Source organism: Pundamilia nyererei, unplaced genomic scaffold (assembly GCF_000239375.1).
Source record: "Pundamilia nyererei isolate P.nyererei 1_Seehausen unplaced genomic scaffold, PunNye1.0 scaffold00364, whole genome shotgun sequence".
Classification (NCBI taxonomy): Eukaryota; Metazoa; Chordata; class Actinopteri; order Cichliformes; family Cichlidae; genus Pundamilia; species Pundamilia nyererei.
This window is the reverse complement of record NW_005187765.1, coordinates 181,529-195,168: the sequence shown is the minus strand read 5'-3', so window position 1 is coordinate 195,168 and position 13,640 is coordinate 181,529. Positions and strand designations below refer to the sequence as shown.

At 43.2% G+C, this 13,640-nt stretch overlaps 1 protein-coding gene across 1 annotated transcript in view; it reads right to left on the bottom strand.

Moving 5' to 3' along the window:
• Positions 1-9,171, bottom strand: part of LOC102192870 (coagulation factor XIII A chain-like) — an 18,938-nt gene extending 9,767 nt beyond the window's left edge. The window contains exons 1-16 of the mRNA XM_005752529.1: positions 9,124-9,171; positions 8,941-9,046; positions 8,554-8,730; positions 6,843-7,091; positions 5,824-5,942; positions 5,625-5,732; positions 4,790-4,964; positions 2,947-3,085; positions 2,711-2,814; positions 2,545-2,633; positions 2,312-2,465; positions 2,094-2,203; positions 1,499-1,664; positions 1,264-1,418; positions 809-945; positions 624-729 (exon numbers count right to left, since the gene is read on the bottom strand). Coding sequence (XP_005752586.1) covers positions 624-729; positions 809-945; positions 1,264-1,418; positions 1,499-1,664; positions 2,094-2,203; positions 2,312-2,465; positions 2,545-2,633; positions 2,711-2,814; positions 2,947-3,085; positions 4,790-4,964; positions 5,625-5,732; positions 5,824-5,942; positions 6,843-7,091; positions 8,554-8,730; positions 8,941-9,046; positions 9,124-9,171 — 2,142 coding nt within the window. The remainder of the gene's footprint in view (positions 1-623; positions 730-808; positions 946-1,263; positions 1,419-1,498; positions 1,665-2,093; positions 2,204-2,311; positions 2,466-2,544; positions 2,634-2,710; positions 2,815-2,946; positions 3,086-4,789; positions 4,965-5,624; positions 5,733-5,823; positions 5,943-6,842; positions 7,092-8,553; positions 8,731-8,940; positions 9,047-9,123) is intronic.
• Positions 9,172-13,640: the final 4,469 nt, after the last annotated feature.

Sequence of the window (13,640 nt, the reverse complement as noted above, 5' to 3'; positions counted from 1 at the left end):
TGCTGTGCTTTTTTGGAAACCGAATGTCCCAGAGGACCCACCCGAGGGATTAATAAAGTTGTATCTTATCTTATCTTAAATATAATCAAAACCTAACAAAATGCTAAATAATATGAGTTCACTATGATTCTAACATCTAAGATTGAGTTTTTTGCATTGTTTTACTTTGAGCGGCTGTTTATAAGTTTGTAGTCTGTAGTTTTACTGTAGCTGTTTGAATCCTGCTTATAATTAGTTTGTTGATAATATTTTAAATAAAAAACAAATAAACTGCGTTCAGATGCCTAATAAGATTAATTGCTAAATAAAAAATGAAAGAATTATGGTAAATAAAATCCCCGTGGCATGGTTTAACTAACATCTGTCGTCTCAAGTGCTTATCCGACCAATCAGCACGCAGTAGCAGAGTGCTTGTGTTTGATGGTCCAAATCAGTCTTTTATGTGTTGAACCAAAATAAAACACTGCGTCTCGGCGCCCTCTGGAGGCTCTGAGAGGATATTCTGAGGACACCAACCTGTAACCACACTTAACAATTTCAAGGAAGTAAGAGGGCGGGTGGAGGAAACTGGAGCCGTTCTGGTTTTAATGGCGAGAATCTACAGGTCAGGTTGTGCTGGTTACCTGACGGACTTCCTGGCAGTCCATCAACGCCGTGATCCGACGCAGTCCAGGCAGCCAAGGGATGAATGTCTCCTGCCAGGTGATGGTAGCCTGAGGAGGAATCTCTCTGAAAACCACACAGAGTAAAGTGTTCAACACACAGAACATCCCGCTGTCAGTGCACACAGCATCCGAGGCGTGTTTACCTGTAGTATTTAGACTTTGGACCTATGAGCCCAGCTCCCTCGAGGGATAGATTGACGCCACGCAGAGGAAAGCCGAAGTTGTTGGTGAACTCAACTTTGACACCCATCTCCTGGTTCAGCAGAGGCTCCCCGTTCAACTAGAGGAAGAGTCCAAAGTTACAGTCACTGTACAAAGTGTGTCCAGCACAGTCTGTCACAGAAAAACATACAAATATAAGCGGACCCCTTCTGCTAATTTCCAGATCCACATTCTCATTCCTGGACTCTACTAGAGCAGCTTTACATGCATCACAGTGTCTTATCACGGGCCTCGCTGCAGCCCTTCAGTACATCCTTTTAGCTCCTCCCCCTTTTAAAGCCAACTTTCTGGATGCTTTGTTGGAGATATTTAACAGTTCTAAATAATTGACTGATGAAAGAAACCTCGCCATGTATTAGGCCTTTGTGCGCCTTACCGTCACTTTGAGGTCCGGGGTCTGCAGCTCCAGCACCTTTAAGTCAAGCACATGCAGGTTATCAGACTGTCCGCTCACAATGAAGCGCAGGCAGGTCTGAGAGCTCAGCTGGGTCTGGTACTCATAAGCTGGGATCTTAAACGGCACACTATAACCTGTAAAACAGAGAGAAATGCTAAAACGTTCATCACCAAATCTTCAGACTTTAAAACAACAAGATTCTGGTGGAGCTCACTCTGGTAGGGCAGCACAGTCACATCGAAGGTGATGTCTTTGAAGTGACTGGCCACAACTCCAGTGTAGAAGATGATGTCACAGTCCAGGTGAGCCGTCACGTTTCTGAGGACTTTACCCTGGTTCTTGAAGGTCGCTACCAGCTGCACATCCTGACCTATAACACACTGCAGATGAAGAGAGAGCCAAGTGAGCCACATGCGTTCTGGGTCTCCTCAGGACTTCTATGCTTTTAAATGCCTCGATTTTGGCTCAGGCTGAAAGCATTTATTTAAGACTTAAACAAGAGCAGTGACAAAGTAAAGCAGAATGTGGAGATCCTTCCTTGGTAGAAAGGCTCCTCGTTCACGTGGCATGCACTGTCATCGTACTTAAATGGTCTCCACAGTAAACAGATGTGTAACGGAGCAATTTTGGGATGTATCAGATGTGCTGCAACTGTGTGATGGACCACCTTTCCAGCACCTTGCATGAATAATTAGAGACTCTGAGGGCAAACAGGGTCCCACCCAATATTAGCGGGGTGTTCCTAATAAAGTGAACTGTGCTCTACAAGTGCACAATTTGAATGTGAAGGTAGCAGACAGGTGTGTTACCGGCTCCACGATGACGGTGACAGACAGGTCATCCTCAGGCACATCACTGTGATCCCTCTCACAGCCGAACCCTTCCGCCCGGGCCATGGTCGCCTCATCTTCTGCACTTCCTGTAATAAAAAAGCACAAACATCAAAGCTGATTCAGTTTATTAATAAACTGAAAAGTTTATTTATAATTGTGTTTGCTTGTTGGGTTTGATGCCCTGTGATTGTTACCTTCAGGGTACTTGTAGGTGTTTGTGATGTTGTTCTGTTGTTGTGAGCCCACAGCTTTGGTTAAAATTTTCTCTCCAACGTACGTCTTGTCCACTCTGAAGGGAGTCAGATTCCCGTACTTATCTCTCTTCAGGTAGACCACGTCACTGTTCACCTGGAGGAAACGATTTCAAGATATTGTGAAACTCTGTGCTGATCGGATATTGTCCCATTGGTTTTTATGCTTCGCTAACCTCAGCGAACACAAAGCCGCAGTCAAACGGGTAACACACGTGACCCTCCTTAATGGCAATGACCGGTGCTGGACCACAGCGGAAAAAGCCTACGAACAAGCACAGACCTGTTAGCTCATTGTTTAACTGTTGTTTCTTAATCTGTGCGCGCATCTGTTTGTCTCACCGTCACTGGTCTCCTGAGGCGTGGAGTCAACCACCTGCCATCCTTCCAGCCCGGGCGGCAAATCAGGACGCTTAATCATCACCTCGTTCCAGCAGTGGTAGTTCCTGCAGAGAGAGGCAGTGTAGCTAGTGCACTCCCAACGCTGGTCTCGAGTTCAAACACATGGGAAAAGGTGTCCAGCACTGAAGTCTTTCCCAAACCAAGCTCACAGGAACATTGTAATTATGATACGGTACCAGATGGAGTCCCTGGTGTTGCGTCTGTCTGGGGTGCCATCAGCATTGAAGAGGAGGTCAGTCTTCAGGTTGCCCGTGTTGTCATGAGCTGAATTGTAGTTGGTGATGACCCTTGCTGGGATGCCAAGGCATCTGAGGACTGCAAGGATGTGAAATATATAAAAGCTACATTGTTTATTCAGGTTTTTGTTCCTGCAGAATTTCAATCAGTGCCTTGAATGAGCCACAGCCTAATTTGATCTGTGGTGCAGACTAATAAAATGGTTGCATAATCAATATCTTTGTACAGTAGATCAGTACAAGTAAACTCTAAAATGTAATGAGCCAAACACTTATGAAAATAAATCATCATCAGCATGTGTAATTACACATGCATGACAGTTCACTTAGTTTGAGTCTTTTTATGAAGGTGTTATGTGGTCACTGTAGTCATGTTGGGTCTCTCTGAGAGTTTTTGTTCCAAATAACAAATAATAACTTTTCTGAGATGGGCAAACAGCTGCCCATCTCATATGATGAAAACATTTAAAAGGTAGAGCGTGTAAAAAATTTCACTGCTGCATATCGGTACGCTGAGTTTGGTTTTCTTACTCCTCACAAAAGAAGTGTGTAATCCAAGCAACAGTTGCTGCTATAGGACAAACATGTTTTAGTCAGCCAGGAGCAACCAGAAACATCACAATTAGACTGTTCCCCAGTGTTTCTACTATTGTTTGAACTGGATCCGCCCTGGAGTTTTTCCCAATCTGTGGAAGGCTGTAGGTCCAGTGTTAACCTCAGTCACTGAATCTCACTGACAGATGACAACAATAGTGAGGTGAGTTGTTGGTAAGCGCCACCATTTTTGGCACTGTTAGCCTCTGTTAGCCTCTGTTAGCTCCTGTTAGTCAAACTTTAATTAAACTTCGTTTGAAGTGGATGCAAATTTGTTGGACTCCAATACTTAGTGAATAAACTCTCATAAAAACTGTTAATTTTATCAAACTGTTTATCGAAGGAAAGTGTGATTGTTAGGATGCTTGAGCCTAACGCTAGCTAGCATAATTTTAGCTTATAGCTAGCTGTAGTTGTTTAGCCGGCACTTGTCAGCTATCTGGAGACGGGAGGGTCACATGTTCAATTTTGTGATAATTGTGATAATATCAGGAATAAATGAGCATGTTTATGCATGTTTTTGTTTTTAGAGCCCTGACTTCAGTCGAAGAAATGAATGAAATTTCATTGCGATGTCGGTGGCGTTGTTCTCGTCATTTGCATTTTTGCTTCTTTGATAAACGGGACTCTCAGATGATGTGAACAACTTCACCTCTCCTCTGCCTTTGGCACACTATATATATGTAAAGTCAGAAGGGAGATGTTCTCCTCGGCTCCTCTATTTAAATATGATGGAGTAACTTGTTCCTATATATTTTTAAAATATTGCTTATCAGTTCATAAGAATGCATATTTAGCTTCCTCTAAGAATCATTTTCTTTTTAAATTACATTAAAAAATTACTGAGTGTTCCTCTAATGTTTATTGTCTTTCTTTTAAAAATCGTTTTCTTGGAGCAATTGTAAAATTGATTTGCTTGCATTTTTTAATAGTATTTAAATGTGTTTTTCAGCCCTGAAATGTAACGTTTGAAAGCTCCTGAACCTATGAAGTTATGAAGCTTATAAAATTACTGGAAAAGTAAGTAAAAAGTACCCAATATGTTCCTAACCCTATGTAGTTTGAGGGCCTGTAAGTCTGAAAGTACTCACAGAATGAAGGTAACATTTTATGCTGAAGTTACTGCAGTTAAAAGTCAGCTGATTCTGAGGAGGTGAGGCGGGATGAAGTAAACAGAGCACATGCTTACAGGTGTTGAAGACTCCAGCGTACACCCAGCACTGAGCGAAACAGACCGGGACTCCGGTGTTGGCGTACTGCAGCAGGATTTTGGTGCTGCCAGTCCAAGACGTCGGGGGTTTGCCCATGGAATAGTCATTGCTCCAGTTCCCAACCATCACACCGTTATCATCCTGAGAGTTCATCTGCAGGAGCGGGCAGGTCAAAGGTCAGCAAAAAATAACTGACTTCTCTTTTTTAAGGAATTCAACCTCTCATCTCTGGTGTGGTACCCCACAAGGTCCTGCTGCTGCACCTTTCATTGAGCAGTTGTACCCTACAGCAGCCGGTCTTGTACAATCTATCACGTTCACCAGTGACTTCTTTAGGTTCAGTTCTGTTTATGTTGGGCCAAAACAAAAGGAACCGACCTGATTTGAAAGGTAACAATATGCTTGTTTAGCATGTGGTGAAAATCCCACCTGACCTGCCTAAACCCATTTGTTCTTCTTGACCTTGTGCAGTATAAGAGCTTAATGTACTGGTATGAGACTGGAGCAGGGGACCCAGAGAAAACCCACCAGGCAAGGGGAAAACAAAACCCCGTTGAAACCCAGAACCTGCTTGCATCAAGGCAACGACAAAGTCTTAAAATCAAGACATTAGATTGAATATTTCACCCTATTTCTTTTAGTGTTTGGTCAAACATTGACTTATTTGTCCTGTAAGTGCACCTTAAATCTAGTAGATAGGGTGAAACTGCATTTTAATCTTTGAAAAAGTGCAAATAGCTAACTTGAGGTCGTTTTCCCATTGCTATGACTGTGGTGACACAGTTAATCAGTACTCAGGCTCTGTATTCTCACCATGGCAGATCCCACCCTGACCAGCTTGACAACGTTGCCCCGGTCGTAGATTGGCATCTGAGACGCATCCAGGACGAAGATACAGGCGTCCAAAATGCCGCGCTCAAACTGCAAAGAGTGCATTTTAATTAATTATAAGCTGATAAATTAATCAATAAATTACTTTATTGTTTTTATGTGATCAAGTATTTGTACTTACCTGCCCAAATGTCCATGGACGGTCTACCACAGAGCTAGATGAACCCTGGTAGATCACCCCTTCATCATTCAGGACGTACTCCTGTCTTTCTGCTTCATTAGGAAGAAACACGTGATCGTCTGCAAACAGAAACGCTTTGCTGTAAGAACTTTCATTTGGCTACAAAGGCATCGTGATATCCATTTGTAACTGTCAGTCAAACACAGAGACCTAGAGTTCATTATCATCTAGATCCACAGAAAAATACAACGGTGTGTCATCTGCATAACTATGGTAACAAATGCTGAGCTGTCTTATAAGGTTTCTAAGCAGCGGCATGGATAAGAAGAAATGTACCGGATCAAGACGCCTGCTTTGTGGAACTCCACAGAAACCTCACTGATCCCCAATCTCCACAGATGATCAACAACCCACTGTTCCTGCTGGTGAATGTGGATTTTATGATCTGTCGTATTGAAGGCCTCATTCAGTCTCTAAAATGTTCTATAACCAGACTGTAGTTACCACTGTTTCCATCTTTCTTTAAGAAACCACTACATTTGTACAAATATTACGGGAGGTTGGATATTTGTCTGTAATCAGTATATTTGTGGTTTAACTAAAGGGCATTTTAAAGCAGAGGGAGAGTTTGCTTTCTCAAGTAATGGATCAGTGATCATCGTGACAGGCTTGACGATAAATTATAAACGTAAACAAGGTCATCAGTGCGAACAGTGGGATCTGAGATATGTTTTTGCCTGATGAGGTGAATCAATTGGTTGAAAACGTTGACACATTTGTCAGAAGTATGATGGACGTCTGACAAACTCTGGAAGAGCTATGACAGATATTTCACACCTTTGATATTATTATAAAGGGTCACTTTTGTGTAACTATGAGATGTATGAAAAATTATGCAATGAAAAATGTATGTCATTTATCTTTGGCAGACTGAGGTGCAGATGAAGCTGCACTGATTCTGATCATGATTTTACTTTTACTCTACCAGCAGGGGGCAGTAAGCGCAGAGGAAATGGTACCTGGACACCAGGCGTTGAAGAGCAGGTACAGGTCAGTGGTGGGGTCCCTCTTGGTGCGCTGCATGCCCATGCCAGTGGAGATGGCCACGTACACCTGAAACTTCCCCACAATGGCGGCGGCATCTGGTGTGATGCCGAACATCACAGATGTACCCTGAGATTGCAGAATCCGGCCTGACCACGAACTGCTGCCACGGTTACCGAAGGTCACCATCACCAGGGAGCCCTTATTGGGCGAAGGATCGGAGCCTGATGGAAGATTTATTTTTTAATTCTTTATTTATCCAGGTGAAAAAATCATTTCCAAAGAGAGGCGTGGCATCATTTCTCATTGTAATAAGAAAAATGCAATGGGATGTTTTTACGTTACAACGTTGGGGCGATCGTGGCTCAAGAGTTGGGAGTTCGTCTTGTAATCGGAAGGTTGCCGGTTCGAGCCCCGGCTCAGACAGTCTCGGTCGTTGTGTCCTTGGGCAAGACACTTCACCTGCCGCCTACTGGTGGTGGTCAGAGGGGCCGATGGCGCGATATGGCAGCCTGGCTTCTGTCAGTCTGCCCCAGGGCAGCTGTGGCTACAACTGTAGCTGCCTCCACCAGTGTGTGAATGTGAGAGTGAATGAATAGTGGCTTTGTAAGGCGCTTTGGGTGCCTTGAAAAGCGCTATATAAATGCAATCCATTATTAAAAACACATTTTTAGGAGTTGGTTATTTCTACCTTACATCAATAAAAGTAAACACATAAAAATACATAAAATCCTGGTCAAACAGGTTACATTTTTATATTTTAAAGACTTCAGTTCGTGTATTTGAGGCCAGATGTGTGTGAACATCTGTCAGCTCTGCAGTTGTGTGTTTAACATGGAGTGTTTCCTAATGGCCGGGCCGTGGGGAGAGCTGTGTACTAATTAAGCAGCCAAACGAATGTGAAGCTGCTTAATGAACTGACGGCCGTCTGATTGCTCAGTGGGCGACTGTTAACGAGCGTCTCTTCATCAGCTAATTGCTTAATGAGGGAGCACCCCCCCCCCCCCCCCCGACACACACACACATGTGTCAGTTTAGAGGAAAATGTTAATTAGCAACACTCAGACCAGGCAGAGGAACAAAATGAGAAAAAATGACCTGAGATACTAAAAACTGTGTGTGAACAAAATCCCTCGATTGGACTGATCTGCAGGTGTCCGGGTTACAAGTTCCTGATCGCTGTTAATGCTCAGGTAGGTAGAGCAGGTGGGGAGGAAACCTCAAACAGTTCACTGTTCACCAAACTGGAAAAGGACGGATAAGCTCCCATCATACAATTTAAGGCAAACTATAATCCCAACAATACCAAAACCAAAGCCACACTGGTCTTTGAGGATTCTCTGAAATATGGCAGGGGGGTCTCACAACAAGCATACGAATCATGCAAGCGTAAAAAGACACCAAATGTTTAAAAATTAAGGGAATTTTAAACTGCATCAGTAGCCTCTTGCAAACATTTGTTTCAATTTCGTTATTTTACTCTATGAAAAATACCAACGATAACAGAGTTTGATGTTAAATAGTATTTTTGCACCAACGAGGTGACTTCCAGTGAAAACATTGCATATCTCAGCGTGGTGTGCAGCGTGTCCTTAAAAACATCTGAGAGCACTGGACAGACGAAGTTTGAGGCCTTAAAAGCTCTACGGCACATGAAGAGTATCGAAGCCCAGAATTCAAACTCACCAATCGTAAACTCGATGTGGAAGTCGTCCTCCGGAGCCAGCGGGCGGTTGAAGGTCACCTGCATGACGAACTCCTGACCACGGCGCACCACCAGGTTCTGCATGTAGTAGTCGGTGGTGTAGTGCTTCGGCTTGTTGACGTCCTGACACATGTTGATTTTCAGTGCCTCCAGCAACACTGAGGGGGCGGGGACAAAGCAGAGGACGCTGGTCATCGACTGGCAGCCATGACAGCTCCTCGCTTCAGAGTGTTGCAGAGTACTCAACAACAAGACAATGCAAGGCCCGCCACACGATAAAGGAGGTGCTAACGTAAAACAACAGGGCTGGAAATGAGCAGGTGCGCTGTAGACGGTCCCCAGAGACAGGTGACGCAAGCGGGTCTCACCTCCACCAGGTGCAAATGCTCTGGGCGTGACCTCAGATTCAGCAACGCCTTCAAAAGGTTCAAATTCTGGAACAACATCTGAATATGACAGGTTGGAGGTCGGCAGCTGGAGGAAAAAAAGTCAGGCAATCACTCGTTTTTGGTTAAATTCAAAATGAACTGATAATTTTGTTGTGAGGCTACCGGCTTGGCGTAGCGCCCCTTCTGGGTTTCAGCGGTTGGACCAGTCATGGTTGTCAAAGGTCAAAGGTTACACTGGGGTGATTGGTCAAAGAAAAAGAGAGCAAAAGTCCAGGAATGAAATAAACACGGAGTTTATAGCATCGTATTGTTTAATATATTCTTATGTATCTTTCTGTTACTTAAAAAGAAAGACGACAATTATTTACAATGTAAATAGAAAAACGAATAATAACAATATAATGTAAGAATGATTTCCAATGTAAAATATGAATAATTATTATTTACACTGTAAGTAAATAAGTCAGTGCAGCGGGAGCAGGTACAACCTCTGCTCGAGCTTCACTCACCGCTCTGATGAAGAGGAGCTCGTCCTGCTGCGTCTCTGATCAGGTGCTGATCGAGTCGACTTCAGCATCACTTTATATCCACACACACTTCCTCTTTTCACTCACACACACTGGGTTTCCCGTCACTTCTGAGGACTCGCACTGAACAGCTCATGACCCAGGAGGTGGCCTTGACCCACCCGATCATGTCGTAGCGGCCAGAGTGGGCGGAGGTCACGCTGACCTCTGGCTCCATTCAAAACTTCCATTAGAAATTCTCAGATTTTAGTTGCAGCACAAACTGAATGAACCATCTTAAACCCAACAGAAACAAAACTGCTAACGTGATTGAATCCTATGGTTAAAGTATATGAAATCAATAAAATTCTAGTTCAATTTTTTCTTTGTTTTCTGGTCGAGTCTTCACGGCGTTGCTTCACCTCGTTGAGGTTTGCAGCGTTCGTAGGATGACAGACCTGAAAGCTCCACACATACACACTGTGAAAACATCTGCTTTCACTGAGATGCTCACACTGATGATGATCAAGTGCATTCGAACACCAGCACTTGGGTGATACTTCATTCCTGTTGAAGCAGTAAGGATGGTTTTCACAGGCTGCAGTGTTTGTTAAATGATAAACACACGGTGCAATAATCTGAGGCTGTATTTATGTGAATGTAAGATCTGCTGCAGTGACCATAGTACAGGTACAATGATGTCAGTACTTGGGTTCTGGAGGTTCTTCGGTCATCTGCACTTTCACGTCGGCTACAGTCTGGGCTAGCATGCTAAGGCAAAGCTAGCCCAGACAGGCAGACTGAGCTTCAAACGCAGTGACGAGCAGCCTCCATTTCTGAAGTAGACTCGCTTTAAAGTCTCTTTGGGCAGGTTTTCATCTTTTCTCTGTGTAGTTGTACAAACACTAACACAAAGATCGCGTGTGCCTCAGGTTTATACTGTTAACTGTTAATTATGTGACAAACGTAATGTAGTGAGTTACTGTCTGCAGGGAGTGACCCTCAACATAATGTAATACACTGCACCATGAGGACAGAGGTTTATGTTCACATTGGTGACTTTTGTTGGTCGCTGTGTGGCTCAGACGTGAACTGTGCCGGCTTTGAGTTTGTGTCTTTATTTCTTGCTGTTTTAAATGTTTGTTTTTAAAAATCCACCTGTTTTAAAATGTGTTGTGTGTAATGTGCAACAGTCAGTGTGATGCTGCTGAAGACTGCTGACCTCCCATCAGCTGGTTTCAGCACCTTAACCAACAAACCCTGCTCTGCACTCATGTTGCAGCCGTTCCCACCGTGCTGCAGACGTTTATGCTCTAATGTTAAAAACAGAAAGTCATGCAGCTTCCATAAATCTGTTTCCTCTGACTCTGATCAGGTTGCCCTGACATGACACGCTGCTCCTGATTGGTCTAATCAGCCACTTCCTGTTTGGTGCCTGACACTAGAATAAGCAGAAAAGCTCAGATATGATTAACTCTGAGTTTAAACCTTCAGACTGTTTTTAACCTCCTGTTTAAAATAAAATAAGCTCCCAAAAACATCATTTTTAAAACCTGTCAGGCAGATTCAGTTCGGATGTCTGCAGATGTTCATAAACACAGAAGCTCAGATTTTGTGGAGGCTGATGAAAATCAGGAAAATCTTTATGTTATGATACAGGATGAAACCTTACAGCAGGCCGCCGTCGAATGTGACCAAGCTTTTTGTTTATACAGCACCAAATAACAACAACATATTGTACAGTAGGTCGTACAATAACACACAGAGAAAACCCAACAATCATATGACCCTCTGTGAGCACTTTGGCCACAGTGGGAAGGAAAAACTCCTTTTTAACAGGAAGAAACCTCCTGCAGAACCAGGACATGCTGTGGAAGATGTCACAGCATGTAGGTGGAGCAGCGTGGTGGCATCGTCCTCACTCGCTCCACCAGCTACACCCTGCTAGCACCGGCTCGGACCCTCTGCTCCTTCTCTGGTTTAGTTTGTTGTCTCTGAGATTCACAAAGTTGCTGAGCAGAGATTTTGTTTTGGTCCACACTGATGTGACAGCATCACTAAGTTCCTGCAGATTTGCTGGAAAATGGGACGATAACATGATCTTCAATAAGCTGGACATGATGTGCTGGTTATATGGACCAGAACGAATTTACTTTAAGACGTAAACGTGACACTGATCTGAGAAAAAAGCTTTCCAAACTAAGTTCAGTTGTGATATTTTAGGGTCGGCAGAACTTGTAATGTTGTAAATATTATGAGGTAATAGGCGCAGAAATGTTTGACACAAAGCTATGAAACAGGATGAAAAGAACAGAAATATTCTTTCATGAAGAGACAAAAAAATCAAGAACATTAAAAACTGGAGATCAAAGGATCAAATACACTGCAAACAAAAGTGCATTTTATTGTTGTCATGTAGCTTGTAGCTCACAAACTGTGGCCACCAGATAAACCTGAAGTATTTTATTTATTACTTTACAGATATAATCGTTTTATGTGATTTCACCAGATGAAATGATGACACATGATTTTTGATTGGAGGCCCGTTCGTCTCCCAGAGGACAGTCACCGTCTCTCACCTCCGTCTGAGTCATCACGACTAGCTCAGGGTTTTATTGTCTGTCAGCAGATCTGAAATCTGAGGGAAAAAAGAGACAAACAGAAGGACAAACAGGGAGAAAGCAGAACAAAGGCAGATAAAAACAAGGACAGAAGACGACAATGAACTGTCAAGAAGATAAATGCTGTTTAGAGGAGCTGTTTGAGGTCGACTGGTGTCTGAAAGAGAGGAAGAAGGAGGAAAAGAGGAAGTGAGAGCAGGAGGTCACACAGCTCCTCTGACATGTCGACTACATTATCAATAAAGTCAACAGATACAAGCTGAAACTCACCAGTCAGCAGATGTTCGCTGCAGAAACTTCCACAGATACCTGTGCAAGATGTCTGAGAACGGACATAAAGGTGAAAGTGTGAGACAGACAGACAGAAGGGAAAGAGGGAGCTTTAGTATATGTGTGTGTGTGTGTGTGTGTGTGTGTGTGTGTGTGTGTGTGTGTGTGTGTGTGTGTGTGTGTGTGAAAAAACAAACAGACAAAAGTAAAATTTAGAAAAGGTTGTAAAAGTTACAAGACTTGGCAAATGATTATTATACAGATTTGAATATTATAAAAAGGACCAGACAACCAATCAAACAAACACAAAACTAACTAATAAACTAACAAAGAACCAACCAATCAAGTTTTTGAGATTAACAATCAGATTTGTCGTTTTTAATATTCCATCATTTTAATGAGTGACTTCAACATTTTAACTTTAGAGGAGTAAAAATCAGAAACAGGATCTCAGAATGACCGAGAAAACCGTTAACGAGCAGCAGGCCGTCTTTTGTACACATGGAATACACTTGTTACATAAGAGTCCAGGAAAAGGAAATGAGAGGATTTTAAAAAAAGAAAGACTGTGCAGCAGGATAAAAACATGAAAAGTTAAAACATGTCAAATAAAAACAGAAATGTGTGATATAAAGTAAGAAATGTGAAAGAAAAGGAAAAAACATCAAATATAAAAGCAGAAATACATGAAGAACATGTGAGTTGGTTACTTTGAACTGGGGAGCGGCTTCACTTACTTAAAGAGCACAAAGGTTGCTGGTTCAGTTCCAGCCAGAGACAAAACCTCCTCTGCGGGGTTACATCACGAAGCTGAATAAATATGCGAGCCCACCTAAAAGCATCGTTTTATTGGAACTCTGACTTGCAGTTATGTGTTTCTGCCAGCAGATGGCGCAGCTCACTGAGAAAACAAACGGAGGCAGAGGGGGTGATGACGATGATGCCACAGCCTTTTCTTACAGGGCCAGATTCACCTGCTGAGCACACGCAGACAGCAGAACACCTGAAACACATCTCATCATGCTTACCTGTGGAGGTGAGGCCCCTCCTCTGCTGGTTCAGAGAGAAGAAGAAGAATCAACACTACCTGTTCGTTCTGGGAGGTATGATGCGGTTTCCTGTGGTCACCAGCAGGGGGCGCTGATGACTCTTACAGAGTCAGAAGTGGGGCAGGAGTTGAGGAAGCAGAGTCCAGCTCTGTGCCCGCTGCTGATTGGACGGCAGCATTTGAAGGTCAAAGTCAAAGTCAAGGAACAAGGTCAAACACACACACACACACACA